The sequence below is a fragment of the Heterocephalus glaber genome, unplaced genomic scaffold (genome assembly GCF_053883595.1).
Source record: "Heterocephalus glaber isolate CG9 unplaced genomic scaffold, H.glaber_assembly_v1.0 deba00001504, whole genome shotgun sequence".
Lineage (NCBI taxonomy): Eukaryota > Metazoa > Chordata > Mammalia > Rodentia > Bathyergidae > Heterocephalus > Heterocephalus glaber.
Window position 1 is genome coordinate 25,836,366 of NW_028258324.1, and position 25,660 is coordinate 25,862,025.

Below are 25,660 nucleotides of genomic sequence, written 5' to 3' on the forward strand. Positions count from 1 at the left end.
AAAAGAAAAAAAACAAAAAAATGTAATATTTTAATAAAAATGCTCTTCAATGGTTTCAACGAGTTAGTAGAATAGTATCAAAATTAAACATTAAAAGACTATCAACTAATATTTCAAAGGATGTAGGGAATGATTCAAGCACAGTATCCATTTTTCATTTATTTATTGCGGGATTCATTTACTGTATCTACTATTTACCAAATATCAACCACAACAATGGTACAGCTAAAAAGGGAAAAAATTAGAAACTAACCTTGCTCTTCTTACAAACATGATACATTTTTACAACTCTTTGCAGAATAAATCATGGAAACAATAGATTTGGAAGGTTTTGAGCAAGAGAAAAACAATCATGATTAGATTGGAGAGAAGACACCAGTAAGACCCAGCTGGTGACAGATCTTAATCCCTAAACCAGAATTAAAGAAGTAGAAAAAGAATGAGAAGGATAGTTGTAAGAGAAAGATACTAAGAAGGGACTGATGGGACTCGGGGACTAATTAAATATAGGGTATGAAAAGAGAAAAGAGAAAGACAGTCTAATACTTCACAGGACTGCCTAGAAGAACTGAATGATAAAAGTGTAGGGAAGTTTAACACATTCACGCCAGCTTGAACAAATGGATCTGATTGCTTTTATTGGTCTTTTTACTAATAAAATTAATAAAGTCTATAAATGGGCTGAATCTAGTTAGATGCATGAAGTTGAATAATTACTGCCCAAGTATAAATATTAATACTACTCCTACCAATTAAAAATTATTACAATAATCAACAAATTTATTTAATTAACTTAAAAGAAATTTATATTTGTGAATTTCTTTAAAATGTTTTATACATAAAGGCAGCTGACTTGTGCGGAGTATGCAAAATAACATAACATCTTTGGCTTTTGGGGGGGCTACAATGGCACCCATTTTCTCAGATAGCCATGCACGTACCACCAGTGATTCAAGCCAATAATGTCAATACATCAAAAAGAATGAATACACCTGGTGGGATGAGGAGCTAACAAAAGGAAAAAAAAAGGAAATTAGCAACAGGAAAATAATTAAATGACAGAAATAAGACAATATCTATCAGTAATTACTCAATGTGAATGGTCTCAATTCCTCAATCAAAAGACATACACTGGCAGAATAGATCAAAAAACACAACCCAACAATATGAAGTATAAAAGAAACACATTTAATTCAAAAATAAAATCAAAGGATAAAAAACAATATTCTGTGTAACAGAAACCCAGAAAAAAGCAGGAGTAGCTATCCTAATTTCAGACAAAGTGGATTTCAAGGCAAGACTGATCAGAAGAGGCAAAGAAAGTTGCTACGTGTTGGTTAAGGGAACAATTTAACAGGAAGAAATAACAATTATAAACATATGCATATAAACAAGCCAAAAAACCCCCAAGAAATATCAGAGTTGAAGCAAACCTTTGAATAAATAGGCTTATTAGATGTCTACCAAGTGTTCCATCCAACAACAGAATATTCTTCTCAGCAGCACATAGGACATTCTCCAAAACTGACCACATACTAGCCCATAAATCATGTTTAAGTAAAAGCAAAAGAATCAGAATTATCCCATCCATATTATCAGATCATAGTGCAAGAAAACTAGAAATCAATAGCAAAAAACACCCACAGAAACTATGCAAACACATGGAAATTAAATAAAACCCTCCTGAATAATCAATGGCTCACAGATGAAATTAAAGAAGTTACTACACAGTTCTACAATCAAACAATAATACCAATACAACATAATGGAACACATGGGAAACAATGAAGATAGTCCTAGGAGGAAACTTTATAGCAGTGAATTCCCACATCAGAAAAATAGAGCAAGTTCAAATATATAACCTAATGATGCACTTCAAGGTCCTAAAAAACAAGAACAATACAAACCCAAAGCTAGCATGAGGAAGGAAGTAATAAAGATCAGAGAAAAAAATTAATGAAATTGAGACTAAAAGCATAATTCAATCAATGAATTAAAAGAGTTGGTTCTTTGAAAAATTAAACAAAATAGACAAACCTTCAGTCAGTCTTACCAAAATAAGAAAAGAAAAGCCCTAAATCCTTGCAATTAGAAATAAAAAAGGAGGGGGCCAGGGAAGTAGCTCAGTGGCACAGTGACTGCCTGGCAAGTACAAAGGCGTGAGAGTTTGATCCCCAGTACTGAGGGGGAAAAAAAAAAAGAAATGAAAAAGGTGAAATCACAATGTTATCTGCCACTAACAAATACTGGTGAGGCTGTAGGGAAAAAGGAACCCTTCTCCATTGTTGGTTTAAGAGTAAATAGGTACAACCACATGGAAATCAGTATGGAGATTCCTCAAAACATTAAAACTACAAATTCCCTCTGACCCAGCTATTCTCCTTCTAGGTATCTTCCCAAAAGATTTACTCTAAAGATATCATATCACAGTGATGTACGCATACCTATATTTATAGCAGCACAATTCATAATAGCTAAATCTTGGAAGCATCCTATACACCCATCGATGGATGGATAAAGAAAATGTGGTATTTATGCATACTGGAGTGCTACTTGGCCATAAAGACGGATAGACCTGAGTCATCTGTAGCAAAACGGATGCACTTTGAGACCATGTTAAGTAAAGCAAATAAAAAACACAAGAGCTTAAATATCACAGGGTTTCTCTTGTATGAGAAACTCAACATATAAATAAAGTATAAAATAAATAGAAGGAAAAGCAAGAGAAAAAAGTTACTGTAATCCATCACAGCCAATGTATCTAAAAGTATACTTTTATTTAGTGTAGTTGTTTTATGTGTTTTACCTGTTTTTGGCTTGTTTGTTAATCTCTATGTGTGATACTCAAATTTATAAGGACACGAAAAATAAATGAATCTGATTCTGGCAAAAAACAAGGCGGGGAAAGATTAGGACAGAAGCAGAAAAAGAAGAACTGAAATGTGTTATGTACATGGACCAATTCCCTACAATGAATGTAATTACTATATATTGTAAACATGTACTAATAAAAATAAAAATTAAAAAAAAATTGAGCCCAGCTTGGGCAACTTAGCAAGACTTTGTCTCAAAATTTAAAAAAAGAAGGGACTAGGGATGTAGGTCAGTGCTAAAGAACTGGGTTATATCCTCAGTACTCCAAGGAAAAAAATTGCAAAAAAAGAACAAAATATGAAACAGTAAAGATAAAAATGCAGAGAATGTTTTCAACAAATCTGGCTAGGGAATAAATCCAGTATAAGAAAGAGTTATATGCAAAACCTAATTAATGGGTGGAAATAAAATGGAACAGAGCATATTTGTGAAGGGATTACTCCTAGAACAAAAGAAAATAAACTTTTCTGAAGAAAGAACCATAGTTACCATGATTCTAGAGACTGTCCTCAGCTATATATGTGTGGGTGTGTGTGTGTATATATATATATGTATGAATATGTATATCTCAACAGAAAATAATGTAGGTGTTTTTTCGAGATAGGTTAAGTAACTTGCCTAAATATCTAGAAATGGGATTGGCAGAAGGAAGGAGAAGTGGTGAAAGGGACTATGAAATTGTTTCTTTACCATGAACTCCTCTATACCCAACCATCTCTCATTCCTTCCAATAATCTCAGTAACCAGGATTTTGTCAGTTACCTTTCTAAGTTTACAATACTCAAACTTTTGTTTTCTGAATATAAAATTACATTAGTTACCTATTTTAAAATACATCTCCACATACCCCAGCCTTCAAAGAACCATAGTTATATGATTTATGCTTTAATACACTGAAATTGAAATTCCAGTATGCACGTGTGCCCCTTCGCAGGACAAACTACACACACACATAAAAGGAGCATATATAGTTTTGTTGGAATGAAAAGAGAAAGAGACTACTAAAATTCATTTAGCTCTATGAGGAAAAAATACACTAATCAGAAGGTGTAGCTTCCTTTTTATAAAATAAACCAAAAACATGTAATAAAAAGAAGTCATGTCATAGAAAGAAGACCACATAAAATGAAGAAATACATTAAACATATAAGAAATACATAAAGTCAAGAAGGAAAGGTGACAAAGTCATGAAGGAGCAACTGAATTTGACAGATAAGCACTAATAATCTATTCCAATGCAATTCACAGGACTGGTGGCAAGGGCCCAAATACAATGAGTTAAGGAGTTAGGACACAGGGCATGGTGGCACATGCCTATAATCCCAGCACTCTGGGAGGCCAAGGTAAGGAGATGGTAGATTTGAGCCCTGCCTGGGCAACTCAGTGAGTTGTTGAGACCCTGTCTCAAAATAAAAAATAACAAAAAAGGCTGGGGATGTAGCTCAGTGTGAAGGCCTAGAGTTTATTCCCAAGAACGAAAAGGAGTCTGGGAGGGTGGAGGGAGGATATAAACTTCTGGTGGGTAGCCTTAAGAAACAGGACTATGAGGAGTAATGATACAAACATGTAATCCCAGCACTCTGGGAGGCTGATGCAGACAGATCTCAAGTTCAAGCCCAGTACGGGTAACTTGAAGACTGAGCCAGATCCTGTCTCAAAATAAAAAATATAAAAAGAGCTAAGGATGTAGCTCAGTGTGAAGGTCTCAGGTTCAATCAAAAATGTTGGAGATTATATCCCAGCTTCATCATATATTTACCGGATGATGTTAGTCAAATTACTTGAGTTCTATTTGTTTCAATTTGGTCAAATGGAAAATGAAAAAATAGGTTAAATGAAGAAAAATCCATAAAAGAGTTGAAGGACAAACTAAGTAGACAGAAGCTCACTACATGTTACATATTGCTATGAAAATGAACTCTTATTAGAATTGTCAGAAAAGTGAGCTCCAACGGTCAAGCTGTTAGTATGATGGAGTCTCAAATGATGTATCTTTCTCCCTTAGGAAGAATAAAAGTGGCAAATGCAGAAATACAAACCAAATCTTATGTTAGGACTGATGTTTCTTTATTCTCTCTACTATAAATCTTAAAAATTACTTCTGCAAATGTAACCCCAGTTCACCTAAAAGATATAAAATGACCAAGAATATTTCTAACAGAATGTTTTATCTTGTAAGACAAATAAAGATTACATTATATATATTTTTAAATGAAAGCCTTCAAAGACTTACAATCCAGTTGCTTAACACAGAAAGTGGACAAATGATCAGTGTTGTTCTTGGTCTCTCTTCAACATTACTTTTCTTTGAACTGTCTACTGTAGATGTTCCTAAAAGAACAAATCATTAGTTAGGTGTAGTGGTGCATGCCTATAAACTCAGCACTCTGGGAGGCTAAGGCAGGAGGATCCCAAACTCAATCCCAGCCTGGGAAGCTTGGCAAGACACTGTCTCAAAACAAATAATTTAAATAAAAAGGGCTGGGAATATAGCTCAGTTTAAAAGTCTGGGTTCAGTCCTCAGTAGCACAAAAACAAAGAGAGTGAAGTGAAAAAGCAAGGGAGGGAGGGAAGAAAAGAATGAGGGAGGAAGGGAGAGACAAAGGGAGGAAAGGGAGAACAGAAAACAAAAAATGAGAGGAAGGAAGGAAGGGAAGGAGGGAGGGAGGGATGGGGGGGGTGACCAATCATTAGCCAGGCATGGTGGTACACACTTGAAATGCCAATTTGTTAAAACTCTGAGACTGAGGCAAGAGGATCGTAAGTTCAACTTATGGGTAACTTTGCTGGGATCCTGTCTCGGAAAAAAATTTTTTTAAAGAATTAAAAAAACAGGGTTGGGGACATAGCTCAGTACAAAGGCAATAATATGCCTATATGATAATGGGGAGTTGGGGGGTGGTGGGATAAAATAAATAAAATGTATTTTTAAAAATAGAAAATAGGAAAAATTGTCAAGAACAAAATGAATTTGTTTCAAGGTATAAAGTAACATGACTAGATTTTGCCTTATAATTTAAAAAAACTGAAACTCCAGATAGCAATTATTTATTGGAAGAGCCAGAAGATTGTCACTGGGAGAGGACACGAGGTGGAAGTCTGTAATATCTATTGATACATAGTCATTCATAAAGATGAATATTATTTTATGCTGTTTCCTAAATTCACACTACACTTAATATGGTAGACTCCAAAATGGCCCCCAATGATCTCCACTTCCTGCTATTCATAACTTATGTAAATCACCTCCCACATTCTATCAGGGTTGGCTTCTCTGATCAATAGGAAATGGCTGAAATGATTTATGTAGCTTTCATACTAATGGACGGCCACAGATACATACATACATAGTAATGTCAAATAGTTATAAGAAGAATTAAGTGTGTGCTGGAGATTTAGCTCAGTGGTTTCCCTGCCTGCTGCACAAGCCCAAGGACCCAAGTTCAATCCCTGGTACCAAAAAAAAAAAAAAAAAGAATTAAGTGTGATATGAGTACACAAACTGTGAGTTAGAGGAGCAGGTTTGGGAAGAGGTAAGGGAACTGCTGTTTTCTGAAGTAACAATTGATTAGAATCCCAAATGAAGTGAAAAGGCAAGGCAAGGAAATATCCAACGAAAATGAGTGCTATGGCTTATACTGGATCTAGATGTCTCCCAAAGCCTCGTGACCTCATAGGTGGGGCTTTGGGGAGTGACTGAATCACAGGTGTGTGATACTAGATCATAGGTGTGATTCTGGATTAGTCCATTGATTGGTTTAGCTTAGTTCTGGGTGTGGATGACATGAACAAATAGACTTGCAGTCTGGATGGAATAAAAAGAGAGAAAAGAAGGCACTACTTCCTGTCTGCCATTCCATAGACTGTTTCTCCTCTGCCATGTTGCCCTGCTTTGTGGCCAGCTGACTTTGGACTGAAATCTCCACAAACTGTGAGCTAAAATAAATCCTTCCTTCTTTAACTTGTGGATGTTGAGTATTTTATCCAGGCAATGAGAAAGTAACTAAAACAGTGAATTGGAACCATAAGTCTTTCAACAAATGGCTATGATAAGCATGGAAAATCCTTTCAATTATTTTCTAAACATAATGGTTTCTTGCACCAAATACCTTTAGTTTGTTAAAACAGAGCAGCATACATATTTCTAGTTAAATATTTCATTGCTTATTATGTAGTCTAATTTTCGCAATGGAGACAAACTGTGATACACTGCTTATGCTATTTTTCTCTCAATTTAATCATTATTTATTTACTACACTGCTGATTTCCTCAGATTTGGCTATCAAAAACTCCATAATAATATAAGGTCCTTTAAAGTCTCACAAATAAAGGAGGATTTTGTTTCTCAACAGTGAATATGATTTAACTAACTAACCTTTTAAATTTTTTATTTTAGCTGGGTAAAAAAATTTGTAAAATAAAAATATTTCTATCTTTTGGCGAGTTCAAAAGAGAGGTAAACGTAACTTAAAGCAATGTATATTTCCTAGTATCTCATCTGCCTTTTTTCTCTAACCTGAAATATTTAGAGCTAATACTATTTTCTTCATCAGCCCAAGGCAGAAGAGATGGAGGAATGAGTAGTAACGAAAACTCAATGGAACAATAGACTAAAATTTTTCTGGAAATACATTTTTTTATCATAAAGCAAACTCTTAATTTATAATAAGATATGTCAAAAAACTAGAGAACACTAACCATGTAATAATAATGTATGGAAACATTTTCCCATATTTGCTTAATATTCTCTTTACAACAAAGACTATCCTGACAAACTGGTAAAGCAGACTGTATAATCTTCCTCTGCATGTTTTTATATTTATACAATATCTATCGTACCTGTACTATACTCACATTTAAATGATTTTGAAACTATACATATTCATATTTTACATATCCCACAACTTGCTTTATTCTCATTTTTTTGGTACCGGGGATCGAACTCGTGTCCTTGCGCTTGCGAGGCAGGCGCCGGAACCACTGAGCTAAATCCCCGGCCCTTGCTTTATTCTCAATGCCATGTATTTTTGAGGTTTATGCTTTTTAGTATTTGTAGCTCTAGTGTATTCATTTTAACTGATAGTACTGCATTATTTGAGTGGAATAATTTATTTTCCACTCCCTTATTGGATGTTTACATTATTCCCAGTATTTTGCTAAAACAATGTAATGAAAAGCATTTTTGTACATATACATGAATTCTAGGTGGTTTATCTTCAGCTCCGCTATATAGTACTTTTGCCTAGTTGCTCTCCATCATAATTGACACTCCCCTTCACAGCGTATGGAGAGTTCCTTCTGCTGTATAACCTTGTCTTACTTGGTGTCTGTAGGATTTTTAAATACTCAAAAAATGAGATGGTATGTTATTATGCCTTTAATTTACATTTCCCCAATAATTACATTTGCACATCTTTTCCTATGTTTACTGGTAATTTGCACTTTCTTTATCTGGACTGTATGTTTACATCCTTCAATTCTATTACAATGTCTTACTAGAAATTGACTTGAAAATTCTTATACAGTCTAGATTCTCATCTTCTGTCAATCATATTTACCACACATACTTTTTCAGCATATCAGTTTTCATTTTGTTTTTAGTGCCTTTTGATACATGGAAATTTTAAATGTAGAATTTAATCTATTCCTAATGACTTTTTGTGTCCCATTAAACAAATCAGTATCTACAACAGGCCCAGGCATTACCATGACTTCTCTCTCTACTCTTTGACTTCTATTTCTACAACGCTTCTCTTCCACAGATGTATTTGTTTTAGTCTTAACACAGCTAGGACTAATTTTCTCAATCACTGCCATCTGCCTGCCAACGGAAAAAGTGCTTCTATGTATCAACTTAATTCTGGCTCAAATGAAAACATCTACATTTCTTTAAATTTCTAAAATTAGAATCAAGAGCCCTTTCAGGTCCATCTTTATTTCATTACTCTCCTTTTCATCTCATCACTTATCATTTAAAATTATTTATTTATTTATTTATTTATTTTATGTTTCCCCCATCATTAGATCACAAACCTCATGAAAATACTCTGCTATACCTCCAACATATAAAAGAAAAAAAACCAAAGTATACAGATATAATTTGTTCCAGATCTCTTTAGAGCTAGTTCAGTCTTTTTCCTTAGACAATGTTTCTTTCCTATGAACTACAAAGTACAAATTTATAAGATTACTAACATTCTTAAATGAAAAGCCAATTCTACTCTGAAAATTATATCCTTACTAGAATTTAATACAAATTAAATTAAGCTTTAAAGCAACCTTAAATTATTTTGTGCCTTCACTAGAATAAATACCTCTGCTATTCAGGAGTAATGACCCTGGCATCATATTTTGATCTTTGTAAAACAAATACAACAGGAGAAGACATTAAAACAAAACAACAACAAAACATAGTTTTTTTTTCCCTTTTCTCTATTTTCCAAACTTCTTGTAATATGACTCCATAACTTTTACAACTTATTTTTTTCACTAAAAAAACAGAAAAAAGCTAAAAACATAGCAGATTTACTGACCCTTTTTTAACATTTTCTTTTTCGCCATCGGAGGTGAGGTAAGTGAAAATGTTGCATCTTCTTTCTTAGATGATCCTGCTAGGAGAAAAGGAACCCATAGAATTATTAAGATATTTTGAAATTCTTTCCTGTGCATAAGGGACAGGTACTTTCTGAAGACAAGAATCAGAATACCACTTTTATACTATCTTGATAGCTTCTGTTATTAAATAATAATAATAATAATAATATATGGTAACCAAAATTGCTACCTCTGACACTAAGCATCTCTCCAGAGTATCACGGTAAGACTGTTGTTTTCTGAAGGACTCATATGAAAATAAGGGCAAGCAGAAGCAAAGTTATTCAGCTCTCAGGTGGAAGATTTTTTCAAGGAAATAGATGTCTGACTCCTAATTACGAGGCTGCAAATTTTCAATTCAGTCCAGAAGTGATCAGTTATTTTCCAAACACAATACATTCTCTTCACTAAGAATACAATATGATCTGCACTAAAGGAAAATAAACATACTAAGAAAAAGGAAAAAAGTAAAGATACTAATTTTACACCTTTTGATCTTTGTTACAGTTTTGAGTTTATGGTTTATAACTAGGTGTCCCCTAAATATTCAGATAATGGTGTCCCATCTCATGAAATCCTAAGTTAGGAAACCTTTGGAAGGTGACTGGATTATAGGGGCATTATAGCTGACGTTTTATTAGGAGATGGGGCCTGATGGGAAGATAATGTGAATATTTCCAAGAAGGCACTCCCAACCTAATTTTGTTGATTATCATTTATAGAAAATTATTTTGTCTTCAAACTGTTCATTGAATTGGCCTCATTTAATTCATTTAATACATATGGTAAAGTCCATGAAGAGTTTCAATGTAAAGAGCAGCCAAACTGAAGACCTATCACTAAAAATTTCTAAGCTATGTAGATGCAAATGAGTGGGATTTTACTTCAATAATATTTAAGTATACATTATGAAGACTGAGAAGACATGCACATACCTTTTAGCCTTTTATTCTCTGACTGCACATTTTTCAGTTTTCCTAAAAATTAAACCAAAATAAGCATAAAAATGGGCACATGAGATTAGAATGTAGGACACATTATCAAATCAAATCCATTACATACTACCTTTTATTTTGTGTGGCAATTCATTTGTCTCAATTTCCTCTGAATCACTGCTTTCAATGTGCTGGGCAGTAATTTTTCTTCTAAAATTAAGCATATAAAAGAAATTTTTATAAACTCAAAACACAGTGATATAAGAATACTGTTAATAAATGCAATAACGCTATTTTTGTCCTGCCTGTTTTCTTTTTGAAAAAAAATTTCAAGAGAAAGATTTTACTTAACTAAAAGTCAAATGTGCTAAAAGCATTCTGCATTCATAACTAGTAAGATGCATTTATTTACAAACTGCAGGACTACTACTATTAAATTTGAAAAATTAGGTCATTTTAAAAATAATAATCATTACAATAGTGGGTTCAATATTCAAACATTCATTTAAAACACTTATATAAATCTAGAACAGAGAACTGCTTCATATCAATGAAAATACAGCAAATATTGAAGTGGCCAAATGCAAAAATATGATTCTTTCAGAATGAAAAGCTAAATAAATCTTGTGTTGAAACAGTGTAACAATGGTTAAATGGCTGAGAACAATGGATCTTGCAGTTAAAACTTCTTCTGCCACAAATTTCACATGTGGCTTATTTAATAAAGAGGACTAAACCTAAGGCCTTCACACTGAGCTCCATCCCCAGCACTTTTTAAATTTTTTTATTTTGAGACAAGGGCTTGCTAAGTCATTAATTTGCCCAGGATACACTCAATCAAATCTGCAATCCTCCAGCCTAAACTTCTCAGGGTGCTGGGATTGCTGTGTGATTTTAGGTAAATTACCTAATGTATATTTTCTATGCCTTAGTTTGTTCACTGTGAAAATAGGAGTTAATAAAATCAACATAAGATAGGATAAAATGTTAGTACACATAAAAGTCCTTAATATAGTGCCTGCTGCACAGTAAGCCTATCTGTATTAGCTATAAGATATTTGTTGGCTCTTATTACTTTTCCACATCATTTTATTTCTATATTCTTTCATCTGATCTAGTCCACCTAAAAGTTCTGTGACTGAGGTTTATGGTTGGTTGAGACCTGAAGATTTGGGAAAAGGAAGATGGTGGGTACTGTTTCTGGGCTCAGTTCAGACAATGTTAATGACACAACTGACTGGCCACAGACTGAGAGTACCCTGGTATAACAATAACAGCAGGGTACATCTTTAGATACTGAAGGTAGGCTACACAGTATAACAAAAGCCCCGTATTTGGACCAACTTAAGAGGGTAAATGAAGCTCACAGAGTTTAAAGATTCAAAAAAGGATCAGAAGGAATAATGTGTTTTGTTCGAATTCATTCTGCATGGTTCTAGTCTATGTTAGTACAATACTCTCCCCAAGTAACTTCATCATGTTTTATTCCCATTACTGGTAAAGTAAAAAAAAGGACTGAAAAGAGCAAAAAATGTTTCTGTCACGTTTTATTCAATTTTCAGGCCCTAAAATCCATAAAGAAAACTTTGGAAATTTTCAACGAAAACAAACTCAGGATTTAGTTCCCAGGTGAAAGAAACATGGAAAAAGTGGTAGACGATGAGTGATTATTAAAAATTAACACTTCATTTATTTTATATATTAGTATACTTTTCTTCACTTGTAACCCTCTATCTGCCTAAGTCATAGTGATTTTAGCAATTTGAAACTTTAAAATGTATTTAATATAACTACCCAATTAAGATACAATGGTCATCTCATATACATCGACATACATAAATATATAGATATACATATGCAAACAGAAGCTTAAATAAATATATTTCATTTAATTAAAACCATAATAAGAGTTTACCTTTTGGGATGGGAGCTAAAGAATTCTGATATGGAATACTTATTCTTCTTAATATGTGAAATACTGGGTTCTTCATTACATCTAGATCCTTCTACTTCAAAGAAAAAGAAATACGTAGATAACTGGCAAACTGTCTTAAACTAGCAGTATCTCTCATACTCCTACTTTTAACTTTCCAATTACTTATATTTAGTTTTCTTAGCATCTTCATTCAAGTCCCCTGTTCCCTCAGTAAAACAAATTTTTCCTAAACTAATATTTTCCCATTACAAAGTACCTTCAACTTTTTTTTTTTTTTTTGGTACCGAAACCACTGAGCTAAAACCCTGGCCCTACCTTCAACTTTTGGACTCTGTCTTCCTCTAGTAGCCATCAGTCAGTCCTTACATTGGCTAAATTTCCTTCTGTACCGAGACAGCTAAGAGATGCGTGGGAGAGTGGGGATTACAGACCCAGCTTATCTAAAAATTCTTTAGAATGATGTAAATATTGAATCTTCTGCTTAGATTGTAACTCCATTTACTCTCACATGACCTTATTCATTTTATGAGGAAAATGAGATGCCTATTTTCTATAGAATTCCAATTTTCCTACTTTTATCCTCTTATTTGTCTACATATTCCTGCAACCTTACTTCCTTTTCCCTCTAATGTTCACTCATCTTATTCTTGTTTCCATTTCTTCCTACAGGTCTACTATTCTCTCCACTGCATACAAAAATATTTCCCAACCCATAGATTTCTTTCCTACAACTATAAAACAAAATCCCACTCTCAATTCTGCTCTCTTGAAATGCTTTCTACTTCTCTTTCCTATCCCAAATTTAAACAGTACAGTTATTTCCAGTTCTTCACCTACTATTCTTATCTGACATACTTAGTCTTGCTCTGCTTTAAACTACCTTCAGAAATTAATCATGTGAAGATCATTTAACTGCTAAAATCATAGATCTCTTTTCATTTCTCCACTGACTTCAGAATTTGGCTCAAACCCATTTTTCTAGCTTTACCTGGTGCTATCCATGGATACCGCACTATAAATAACATAAAATACACTGAAGTCTAAGAACAAAACATCCTCCCTAATTTTACTCCTCCCATGTCTTTATCGTGGAATTGTTCTCTCAACCAAAAGTGCTTTTCTTCCCCAGATTTTCTGACTAGTGTACTATCTGTGACAATGGGATGTTGAGATCCCCCACTACAATTGTATTAGTGCATATATGTCTTTTCATGTCCATTAGTATTTGTTTTATATAGTTGGGCACACTAGTGTTTGGTGCATAGATATTTATGATTGTCATCTCTTCCTCTTGGATTGTTCCCTTTACAAGGATGTAGTGACCTTCTTCGTCTCTCTTAATCAGTGTTGGTTTGAAATCTACTTGATCTGCAAAGAGGATAGCTACTCCTGCTTTTTTTCTGATTCCGGTCACAAGGAGTATTGTTTTCCACCCTTTAACTTTCAGTCTATGAGTTTCCTTTTGAATTAAGTGTGTTTCTTGTATGCAGCATATTGTTGGATTTTGCTTCTTGACCCATTCTGCCAGTCTATTTCTTTTGACTGGTAAATTGAGACCATTAACTTTGATGGTTATAACTGAAATGTATTGACTTATCATTGCCATGACTTTCTCTTTTTGTTGGGTTCTCCCCCTTTGCATTTAATCTCTTGTCGTGCCAGATGGGTTCATTCTGCTTTGCTTCCTGGGGTTGTGATCCTCAATGTCTGTTCCTAAGATATTGTGTAAAATTTTTTGGAGTGCTGGTTTGGTATTCATGAAGTTCCTAAGGTGCTCTTTGAAAGTATCTTATCTCTCTATCAATTTTGAAAGATAGTTTTGCAGGGTACATCAATCTGGGTTGGAGGCTGTTTTCTTTTGAGGGTTTGGAATATTTCACTTCAAGCTCTTCTTGCCTTGATGGTTTGTGTTGAGAAATCTGCTGTGATTCTGATGGGCTTTCCTTTGTATGTGATTTGTTTCTTTTCTCTCACTGCTTGTAGAACTTTGTTCTTCTGTTGAGTTTCTGGAATCTTAACAATTATATGCCTATGTGTAGATTTTTTTTTATCAAGGCTATTTGGAGTCCTATATGCCTCACTTATCTGTATGTCAAGTTCTTTTCCTCTGCTTGGGAAGTTTTCCGCCATTATTTCTGTGAAGAGTTTTTGTTATGTCATCTGCACTCTCTCCTGTTTCTTCATTGACTCCAATCAGTCTTATGTTATCCTTCTTTGCATCGTCTAGCAGCTGCTGGATTGATTTCTCATGTTCCCTTATAATTTTGAAGCAATTTTTCTTTTCCTGGTCATTAATTGCAATGTTATCTTCTATATCTGAAATTCTGTCCTCACATTGGGTCATTCTGCTGCATAGACTTTCAATGGAGTTTTTCATCTCCTGGAAATCTATTTGCATCTGTTTTATGGATTCCATTTGTTTCCCATGTTGGGATTTCATCATGTTCCTCAGCTCCTCTCTAGATGTATTAATCATATCTTGCACTAGGAGCACAATTTCTCCTGTTACCTGAGAAATTATTTCTGATTTCATTTTTTCCAGATCCCCTTTTGTTGCCAGTTCAGTGGGTCCAGGTGGTTGAGTATCAGAGTATTCCATCTCATTTCCCTTTGAGGTTGCTGTAGGTGATCTGGAAGTCTGGTTTTGAGACTTATTTGATGTTTTCTCATTTCGACTGGGGGGGCAGGCAGAGTGCTGTTGGCACCCGTGCAGCTCACCTCCTCTGAGCTGGGAGAGGTGGGACAGGGGCCAGGAGTGGTGGTAGGGATGGTGGCCAGGAAGCCCCTTTCTCTGGACCAGGAGCATTGGGATGGTGGCTCAGAAGCCCCTACCTCTGGGCCGGGAGCAGTGGGACGGGTGGTGGCCCGGAACCCCCTTCCTCTGGGCTGGGAATGGCAGGACAGATGGCCTGACTGGTGTACTATCATCTAATTGAATCATCTCCTTGATGAAACCTTTGCTGACTGGCAATTCTCACAAGGATATTTAGAAAGAAATCCTACATTTTTGTTGTAACAACCCAAAGTTGGAATTACATAAGTTGTTTGGAAAATATAACTCAAATATCAGGTCATATTCAAAATTACAGCTTACCTTTGCTTAGTCCATCTGCCTTTTCACTGGTACTGTTTCCTCCAAGCTTCATAGACTCATGGCTAACACTATATTCCTTACATTCCTGGGTGAAAAGGTACATTTCTTTAATGGTACTACTGTAAGTTTTAACATGTTAACATACTCAGCCATAAAGAAGGATAACCTTGAGATATTTCTAGGTAAATGGATGCACCCTGAGATCATATTCTTAAGTGAAATAAATCAGACACGTGTAAATATCACATTGTTTCTCTGGTGTGAGAAAATGAAAGTATAAATAAGAACCAAAATGTATAACAGATATTGTGAAATAGGGAGAAAATGACCAAATGGGTATGGGAACTAAGGAGAAAGGGAGGGAAGGAGAGAAAGGAAGGAAAAGAAAAAAAACAGGAAAGGAAAAAATGGAAGCTTTTGTAAGTAAAGAGGGAATGAGGGATTGAACAGAGCAGAGGGGAATGCGGAAAAAAAAAAGAACAATGAAGATTTATTTATCACATAATGATGGGGATTTAGCTCAGTGGCACCACGCCTTGCAAGTGCAAGGTCTTGAGTTCAATCCCTGGTACAAAAAAAAAAAGGATATATCATGTACAAGCACAAGTTCTCAAATTCCCTATGATGAATATGATTATTATGTATATCTAAAATGTACCAGTAAATTAATTTTTTAAAAAACGAGGTTAACAACAGGGCTATAATTCATATGTTTTACTACTGGGGGGCTCTGAACCACTGGTGGTACATGCATGATTGCCCCATTGGGTGGCAAGGTCCAGTCCAATTGTACAGCAAAAGCCATCTGATGGGGCAGTCATGCATGTACCATTGGTGATTCAAGCTAGCAGGAACGCATCAAAGAAATTTAAACTGGTCCGCACTTTATACTGCTATACATAATGAATATTTAAAATACTACTCAATTTGGGAACAATGGTGAGGAGGGAGATGAATAAGTAAAGGTTATACAAACTGATTAAAAACTTTTTCACAAACATATCAAAAGCAAAAGCTAGTTGGTCTTTGTCTTCCAAAAATAATAAAAAAGAAACATCTCAATTATACTACTATGAGAAAATGCATGAAATGTGATTTACTTAAGAATTCCTGTCCCTGTGAAGCATTTGCTCCTGGTCAACCCCACATCTGTGGAATTCATGCCTTGGCCATGGCCATTCACCAATTCTAAGCCTGCTCTGCTTTGTTTTCCCTCTGCAGGGCCAGCAGAGGCTCCAACAACAGATCAACATGAATGTGGATAAAGCCAATGTCCCTGGAGAGAGGGTAAGCCTAGAGAGTCAACAGTTCCAGGGAGAAATAATAGAGTTGCCCAGCAGTGGTAAACCCAAGAAAAGCCCATGGCTCTGGAAAACTACAAAAATACTGTGTCTTTACTTGAAAAATTATTCCTTAAAGGCAGGCTAGAGTTAAAGAAACCTATTGCAGCACCCACCATGTTGCCCTAGATGTGTTTCATCAGGCACCATTTTGGGAAAGGGTTAATAGACTAAGCCACAAAAGTACAGAACAACTCCACTTCGGGATTTCCAGCTTTAACATCCTACCATGACTTGGTAAGAAACAGCCAGGGAGAAAACTGTGGAGAGGATAAAAGCTAGGGATAGATCCCCTGAGAAGTTTAATCTCAAACTGAGAAGGACACAGGCCCCAGCCTCTGTGGTAAGAAACCAGACCTACTGAGTGTGGCTTTAAGAGAAAGACGGACCTGAAAGTGCTGGCATTAAGTCCAGTACTCTACTTGAACCTCCAACCCACTGTGTATATCCAGCAAAGACCACTGGTCTGATCTACCAAGTGTACAAGGACACACCTCAACTTGGACAACTGCCACAGTCTGGGTATACAGACAGAGGAACCTCTGGAGCAAGGGGGGCACGTCATAAACCATAGGTGGTGAAAATGAGAAAATCGCGACTTGCTGGATTCCAAGACTAAAAATCCTGGAAAAAAACCACTCATTCAAAAAGACAAGAGAATTTTTTTTATTCAGTTTGTCTTTATTTTTCCTTCATTTGTTTTTTGGAGTTTAAGAGGTTTTGATGGGTTTTTTTTTCTTTTTTCTTTTTCTTTTCTCCTTCTAATTCTTTTTTCTTTTATTTTATTCTTTTTCTTTTTTCTTTTTGTTTGTTCTTTCACATTACCTTCATCCAATTCTACTAAATTTCCTTTTTACACCTTAATACAAACAGTTATACTATGTACTTCAGGCTGGTTTTGAACCCATGGCGAACCTCCTCCTGCCTCAGCCTTGGAAGTGCTGGGATTATCACCACGCCCAGCTCTTAATGCAATCTTTTATCTCACTTTTCTCTCCTCCTTATCTTCCACTGATTAATTTTTCAAATTCTACTTTTTCATTCTCCAGTTCCCCAACCTCTTTATCCTTTATAGTATACTATTAAGCTTTATGACTCTTTAGAGTTAACCCTGTTATTACTGTTGAATACTGTCCTATTGTTAGCAGAGGTATAGTTGTTGGATTTGGTAGGTGTTCACTGTACATCAATATTTGGTTTGTCTTAGTGATTACACTAAATAAGTTCTATTTTTTTTGTTGGAAAGACATTGATAATGTTTAATAAATATCATCTCATATCTAACAATCTATAACATAAGATTTGTCACAACAGTGATCACAAGTAAGGACTGCAGCCTAAGCATGCAGTGACAGAACTTCCTGATGGCACAGCCCCACAGGTGCATACCGCAGTGCTCCTGTTGTTCATGTTGTGGATGTCCCAATGTGGATGCGCACAGAAGTTGAGGCAGGCAATAACCCCAGAGAAAGGATGACCTTCCTTGTGACCAAGCCAGCATTCTCGGGTAACATGTTCATATTCCACCTGGTTTTGGCAAGCAACAGGCACATATTGCTTATAAATTGGAGCTAATTCTGTATCCAGATTTTGTAAATATTTTCCAGGTTCTTTTCCACAGCCATGTGTTCCTTACAGACTAGTTCCAGTTTCACATATCTTCTTTCTGGATTATGTCCTTTAGAAATTCTTTCATAGTAGGCATGTGAGGGAGAACTTGGATCAATTCTAAATCTTCTGGGGCTTGGGCTTCTACCAAATTTGCACACACTGAAATGTTCCATGAACATTGCTCCATGAACAGCCAAAAGAAAATGAAGCTCCACACATCTCTGGGTTAATTCCTTGACATGTGCAGGTATGATTTTTATTGGGAGTACATCTTGGGTCTGTCTGGTGCTCACTGAATGACTTCAGGTTCTCAGTGAGCTCTGTGTACAGTCTGTCCATCACTGGTAGTGGGATACCATCCCACAACATGATGAGCACCACTATCACAGCAGTCTGGCACTGGTGCCCTGGGCGCTGCCAGACCAAAGAATCCTCTCTTCCTCTCTGCTTCTTCTGATAACCCAGTTAGAGACTGGACACCCTTAAGAGCTTTTTCCTTCTTTTTCCCATGTACACAACTTTTTCTATCCTTATTGTCTTTCCTTTGGGGCCATACTTATTCTCCATGACTTCCCTGACAGCAGCAACACTTGGTCCTGCCCCCACGTGTGTATAATATGGGCCTTTGTCTTTTTGTATACCTCGATCAGGACAGTTGTAGCCTGGTACTTCTGCATCTTTTGTTGAAGCCACTAGGTTTTTGCCAGGATTAGTGAGGAACTTCATGGCATAATTATGAAAACTCTTCTGTGCACAGTCTACAAGGGAAAACTCAAGACACTCGAACACCAGGTGAATAGACTTCCTCTTTGCTCTTGGGAGAAATCACTGTAATTCTGCCTGAACTGACTTCTTTCACATTTCTGAGAATCTGTGCAAGGTCTGGCAAGGGGGTCTCTGGAGAGACAGCTGCCAGTCTGCAGCCTGAGGTGCTCTTGGGCATCCTGCGGAAACGGTGTTTGGTCACTGCCAGCCACCAGGTTTGTGCAGTTAGGTGGTCAGGAGGGCGGGAGCACAGGGTGAGCTTTAAGGTTGTCACTGACTACTGACAGTACCTGAGGACTGTGGGCTTTATCCACACACGCCTGCCCGTGGGATTTGGCCTTGGGATGAAACATGGAAAGGGAATCCAAAGGTTCAACCTTCACCATTTTCTCCTGTACTAATTAGGATATTACTCAAATTTGATCTGACTGAGGGGAGGAAATAATTTTTTGTGTTGTAGGGTGGTACTGGTTTGACCCAGTGGTTTCAAAATGGTGGAAAAGGAAGGAATTTTTCCCAGCAGATGAGAAGAGAAAAATTATGAGGACGAAATTTACCAAATCTTTGAAATCTGGATCCAATCCAAATGCCATGTAACTTACTATACTCATACGACATACGCTCTTGCTGCTTCTGATCATTTTCTTGATCGTGGATTTCTTTTCTCGCCAATCTCTTGTGGGGGTAGACTTCACCTTTTTCTGGGTTGTGTTCTTTTGCTTTGTTAACAATAAACTACAGGGCCAGGGATTTAGCTCAGTGGTTCCGGCACCTGCCTCGCAAGCACAAGGTGCTGAGTTTGATCCCTGGTAACCGCCCCCCCCCCAAAAAGGATAATGGAACAATAAACTACGATTGTTTTGCACACTTGAAGGTGGTTTCTGTGGCACTGTGCTCTTCTATGTTTTTGCTGTGGATTACGGGCAACAAGGCTTGTTGGTGGACTCTCAGCATTCTTGTTCTTTGCTTTTATATAACTGCATTTAATTTTTGATGCAAGTTGTGTTAATTGCATTGCAACATCTTCTCAATTTGGCTGTAAGATGTGTCCTGACTTGACGGATCTTCCTTGGAATTCAAATTTTCACTGTTGTCCAGCAACTGGTCAACATATGCCAATTTATTACTTGTTGGTGACAACTGATGTAAATTCTGAGAACCATCATCAAGACCAGTCCTACTTCCAGTGACACTTCTACTAGTATCGATTTTCAAAGAATTGAATTTTGGTATTAAAAAAGATACTGAATTTTTGACTTGAATGTTCAACAGGTTTGGTGGGTGCCTGGTTAATAGCGGGGCCAATCTGCAGCTTGGACAGAGTATTTTGGCCATTGAACACCACTGTGGGGCATGAACTTTGTTCTTCCAGAGAAGGAATGAGGAATACTTTGCAGCTCTCCACAGAAGTTAGGGTCTTGGAGGTCTTTTCTTACAGAGTAGAGGATGGCCTTGCAGTTGTTAAGGAAACTACCAGTTCTCTGAGTTGTTTCTTCCTCCTTCTCTGACTTGGATGGTGAAGAGTTCTCTGACAGGGCTTCAGAGAGTTGTATCAGGGCCTCAATGGCCACCACTGGCTCCAGCGTGAGCCTCCTGTCTTTCATGACGGAGAGGAGTGTAGGCTGCATGGGGAAGACATCTCACAGGTCTTTATTCAGTTCTGGGGATGAGGGGATTAGGCTGCTTGCCCTCACTGTGTGTGCTGGTCTGACTGTTTTAAGTTTGGAGAATCTTCAGATTTGCAATTAAAGCCAGGCTTTTGGAAGACAAAGATGTTACTCTTGTCTTGAGGTGATCACAGCTCACACCAGAGACAATGGAGCTCATGGCACTGTTATGGTTCGAGTGTCTTTCAGGAGTTTGTAAGGATGGTTCCCCAATGCCTTGCCGAATTCTTCAATACTGAATTTGGTAAATGATACATTTGCTTCAGCTGCTAGACAGGGCACTTTTTAAATGCCATCTCTTACAGTTTGTACAACTAATTTTGGAGGTTTGGTTTATTTCTTGTCATCTTCAGACTGTTTTGATTTTTCAGCTTCAGTGACATTTACACTGAAGTAGCCATTGGCATGCTTAGATAAATGTGATTTCTTGTTTTGCATCCACCTCTCCATCTCGATACCTGTCATGCTTTCTTCATTTTTTGTCAGATTTTCAAAGGGCTGTGTATTCACTTCCAATGTTTGTTCTTCTCCATGACCACCACTACTGTATTCCATGGATTCTGACTTGAGGCCATTTACTGGTTTGTTTTCAAAATCTGCCTTGGTGGGTGAAGACCTGGTGCTCTTCCAGACTTGCCCCATGGGAAGTCACAGGGAGACCTCAGAATTTCCAAACTCTACAGTTCTATTTTCAATGATTTACGGTGGTACATTACTGGTGCTTAGAGTATGAAATATCCAGAGTTGTATCTCATACAACTTGTGACATCATCGCAGAGAGGGCTCTGCATGCCCACTGTGGCATGGTTGTCATAGGTTCGTCGCCACTGCTCTAAATAAAAGACCCAAAATACTACACTAAGACTCCTACAATTAACAACCAAATTTAGCAATGTAGCAGGATACAAAATCAACACAGAAAAATCAATAGCATTCCTTTAGACCAATAATGAACTCACTAAGAAAGAAATTAGGAAAACAATATCATTCACAATAGCATCAAGAAAAATTAAATACTTAGGAACTAACCTAACCAAGGAAATAAAAGACCTCTGCAGTGAAAACTACACTACTCTGAAAAGGAGATCAAAGACAACATGAGAAAATGGAAAGATATCCCCTATTCCTGGATGGGCAGAACCAACAGTCAAAGTGGCCACATTTCCAAAACTGATACACAGATTTAATGCAATCTCAAAATACCAATAGCATTCCACACAGAACTACAGAAAACAACTCTAAAATTCACATGGAACAGGAAGACACCCAGAGTAGCAAAAGCAATCCTGAGTAACAAGAACAAACCAGGAGGCATTACAATCCCAGACTTCAAGAAATCTTATACAGCTACTGTGATAAAACAGCATGATATTGGCACAAAGCCATGTGGCTCTACAGAACAGAATAGAGGATGCAGAAATAATCCTAGGCACATTCAGCTATCTGACCTTTGACAAAGGGGCCAGTAACATACACTGGAGAAAATATAGCCTCCTTGATAAATGGTGCTGGGAAAACTGGCTATCCACATGCAGAAAACTGACTCTAGACACGTATCTCTCACCATGTAATGAACTAAAATGAAAATAGATCAAAGATCTGAATGTTAAAACAGAAAAAATCTGTTGGAAGATAAAATAGGTAAAATTCTTGAAGACACAGTATAGACAAGCACTTTCTGTACAGAACCCCAACTGCACAAGAAATAACAAATAGTATCACATCAAATTAAAAAGCTCCTGCACAGCAAAGAAAACAACCAATAGAGTGAATAGACAACCTACAGAAAAACCTTTTGCCAGCTAGTCTGTCCTTGGACAAAGGACAGAATCTAGAATACATAAAGAACCCCCCCCCCAAATCAGACACCTCCAAAATAAAATATCCAATCCAAAAAATGGGTATATCTGAAATGAATCTATAATTTTCAAAAGTGGCCTATATACATGAAAAATGGTTCAACTTCTCTTTAATGCAAAAATGACTCTGAGATTCTATTTTATTCCAGAAAGAATGGCTATCATCAAGAAATCAAATAATAATAAATAATAAATAATAAATTTTGGCGAGGCTGCAGGGAAACGGAACCCTTCTACATTGTTGGTGGGAATGTAAACTAGTATAATTATGGAAATCAGTACAGAGATTTCTCAAAAACTAGTAATAGAAATTCCATTCAACCATGCTATTTCCCTTCCAAGTATCTTCCTGAAAAAGTTAAAGGCATCATATTACAGTATAATATAGCTCAATGAACAATGGCTAAATCTTGGAAGCAGCCTGTATGTCCATAATGCATGAACAGATAAAATGTGTTATTTGCACACAATGGAATACTACTCTACCATAACAGATAAACTTGCTGGACATGGTGGTGCAATTCTGTAGTACCAGCTCTTGGATGGCCATGAGTTGGAGGTCAGCCTAAGCTACATAGTAAGACCCTGTCTCAAAAAAATAGATAACCTTGAGTCATTTGTAGGAATATGGATGCAACTTGAGACCCTAATATTGAATGAAAGAAATCAGAACACATAAACTTAAATATCATGTTTTCTCCTATATGAGAAACCAAAAATATAAATAAAGAGCAAAATAAAAGATAGATAATAATAGGGTGTAGGGAAATAGAAATTTTGCAAATGGGATGGGGATCAAGAGATGGAAGAAAAGGGAAAGCAGGGAGGGGAAAAGGATAAGAATATTGAGATGCGTTATGTACATGTGCCAACTCCCCACAAGGAATATGATCATTATGTACTGCAAACATGTGCTAATAAATAGTGAGGAAGAAAGGAATCCTTAGACTACTGCATCAACTTTTCATGCCAAGATTCCCTATTCAGTAAGTAAATATTTCACAAGCTTGCCAATACCAGGGTAGAGTGTCCTCTTTTCCCATCGAAATTTTCCTGCCAGCCCTGGCTTTTCCCTTTCTTTTTATCTTCTTGTATACCCACCTCCACATGTTTCAAAAAGTATCAATGTATATATAAGTCCAAAAGATGCTATAAAAATAGAATTTTAAACACTTTATAAAATATCATTAAACTCAGAACTAAGAGTTTAGCTTAGGAGAGCACTTGCCTATCATGAACTAGCCCTTAAATGCAAAAAAAAAAAAAAAAAAAAAAAAAAAGTTGAGTCCTTTAAAATGGTATCAGTCCAGTCAAATTTAAAAATCCAAACTATAAACATTTTTAGAGCTATGTTCTTGGAAGACGTAGTCAACTTTTAAATCATTAGCTCCAAAAGATAGGTGTCAAAAATACTCTTCATTAAATTTTCCACTGAGTTCTCAACTACTAGTATAACCATTTACGCTAAACAGTATTTAAAATATAATCTGAATGTTTATCCACATATAAAGGATATCCTTTACATCATTCAATACATTAAATGATTTTGCTCAGCAAGCTTTTGATCAGAGTTCCAAGATAAACTTCCTATAAAGTCCAACTATATCAAATCATACTATGTTCCAATCTGAAGAAACTTCAATCTATGATACTTTCAGCTTATAATATTTAAATCTATTTGAAATAGTGAAATTTTTGTTATAATACATTTTTGGTTAGAAATCACATTTTTGTGATTGAAATCTTTCCATTTAATGTACCAAATTAAATGTCTTCAAACCTTCCTATCATACAACAGGTTACAAATTTTTAATACTTAAATGTATTGCTGATCATCAAAATAATAAAGGAAATTCTTACTTATAACTGTTAATTTTTCAGTGTTGACAGTTCAGACTGAACGTATAAATAGTCTTACATGCTTCTACCAATTCTGGTAATCCTAGAACTTCAGTTTAATAACCAAAAAATAGGAAGAACAAGATAATCTATTCCAATATGTTATTTCAGTAAAGAACTAAATCTGGTATTCTAAAAGGTTCAACTTCCAATAAAAATAGAAGTAAATGCAACTAAATGAAAAGATTAATAAAATTTCAAAAAGCAGGTACCAGTATACTGGTGTGCAGTAAAATTTAAAAAATGAAATTAGCAGTTCAAAAGAGCTCAGAAAAGACATTTATACATAATTTTTTTGCTATTTCCTACTTTAAGTTCTTAGTATTTTCAGATAAGAACAAAGAACAATGCTTTCTTTCAACATTTATTTTTCTCATTAAACTGATTTTTAATTCCTAGAAACTGAATATAACTATTGGTATATACATTATATGTATACATATATACCAAATATCAAGTTACCCATAAATCATGAAAATGAATAGTCTTCAAAACTAAGATTTTTGTGGTTGTATACTATTAAATTCTATGGCTGTCATAATTTAACTGCTAATTTATTTGAAAATATTTCAAATTATCTACCTTTAAAATAACATGGGGGAAACATTCACACTGCTATCTGCAAAAAATGGATTTTGACAACTTTTTTAGATAGTTTCTTAGAAATTACTGATTAGGTCACTTTTAAGGGTCTTAATACATACTATCAATTACCCCCCCCCAAACTTGACACTTTTATCCTTATAAACACAAAAGAGTCCCTTAATAACATTTCTCAGATGAGTTCGGGTATGTTCAGGGTAGTAGGGCCATAGGCAACATCATTTTTTAAAATGCTGAATATTATCAATTTCTTGGCAATTATATTTAAATAAGGCTTAAAAAGTTTTACAATAAGCCAGTGCCTTTAAGAAAAGGTACAAATACTTTACCTTCTTCAGTTGATTCTTCTTAATTCTTTCAACAGGAAGGGGTTTGCCATCATGGAAGTTGGTAAGAATTACTGCAATAGCTGTAAGAGTTTTACCCTTTAAAATGTTTTAAAAAGATAAATGATCAGATTAATCAAGATTCTGAAACCCAGTT

General features: G+C 35.8%; 1 protein-coding gene and 1 pseudogene across 11 annotated transcripts in view; both read right to left on the bottom strand.

Moving 5' to 3' along the window:
* Hltf (helicase like transcription factor) overlaps positions 1–25,660 on the bottom strand; it is a 92,115-nt gene that overhangs the window by 39,770 nt on the left and 26,685 nt on the right. For 4 of the 10 annotated variants that reach the window (XM_087186316.1, XM_087186320.1, XM_021252892.2 and 1 more), the window contains exons 8-14: positions 25,507–25,602; positions 15,434–15,518; positions 12,319–12,412; positions 10,534–10,613; positions 10,404–10,445; positions 9,408–9,485; positions 5,108–5,205 (exon numbers count right to left, since the gene is read on the bottom strand). In XM_087186316.1, coding sequence (XP_087042442.1) covers positions 5,108–5,205; positions 9,408–9,485; positions 10,404–10,445; positions 10,534–10,613; positions 12,319–12,412; positions 15,434–15,518; positions 25,507–25,602 — 573 coding nt within the window. The remainder of the gene's footprint in view (positions 1–5,107; positions 5,206–9,407; positions 9,486–10,403; positions 10,446–10,533; positions 10,614–12,318; positions 12,413–15,433; positions 15,519–25,506; positions 25,603–25,660) is intronic. The other 6 variants (XM_087186322.1, XM_087186321.1, XM_087186318.1 and 3 more) reach the window with 3 other exon arrangements.
* Positions 17,914–22,182, bottom strand: LOC110347724 (methylcytosine dioxygenase TET1 pseudogene; annotated as a pseudogene). The gene has a single exon (XR_015440858.1). The product of XR_015440858.1 is annotated as a methylcytosine dioxygenase TET1 pseudogene (transcript).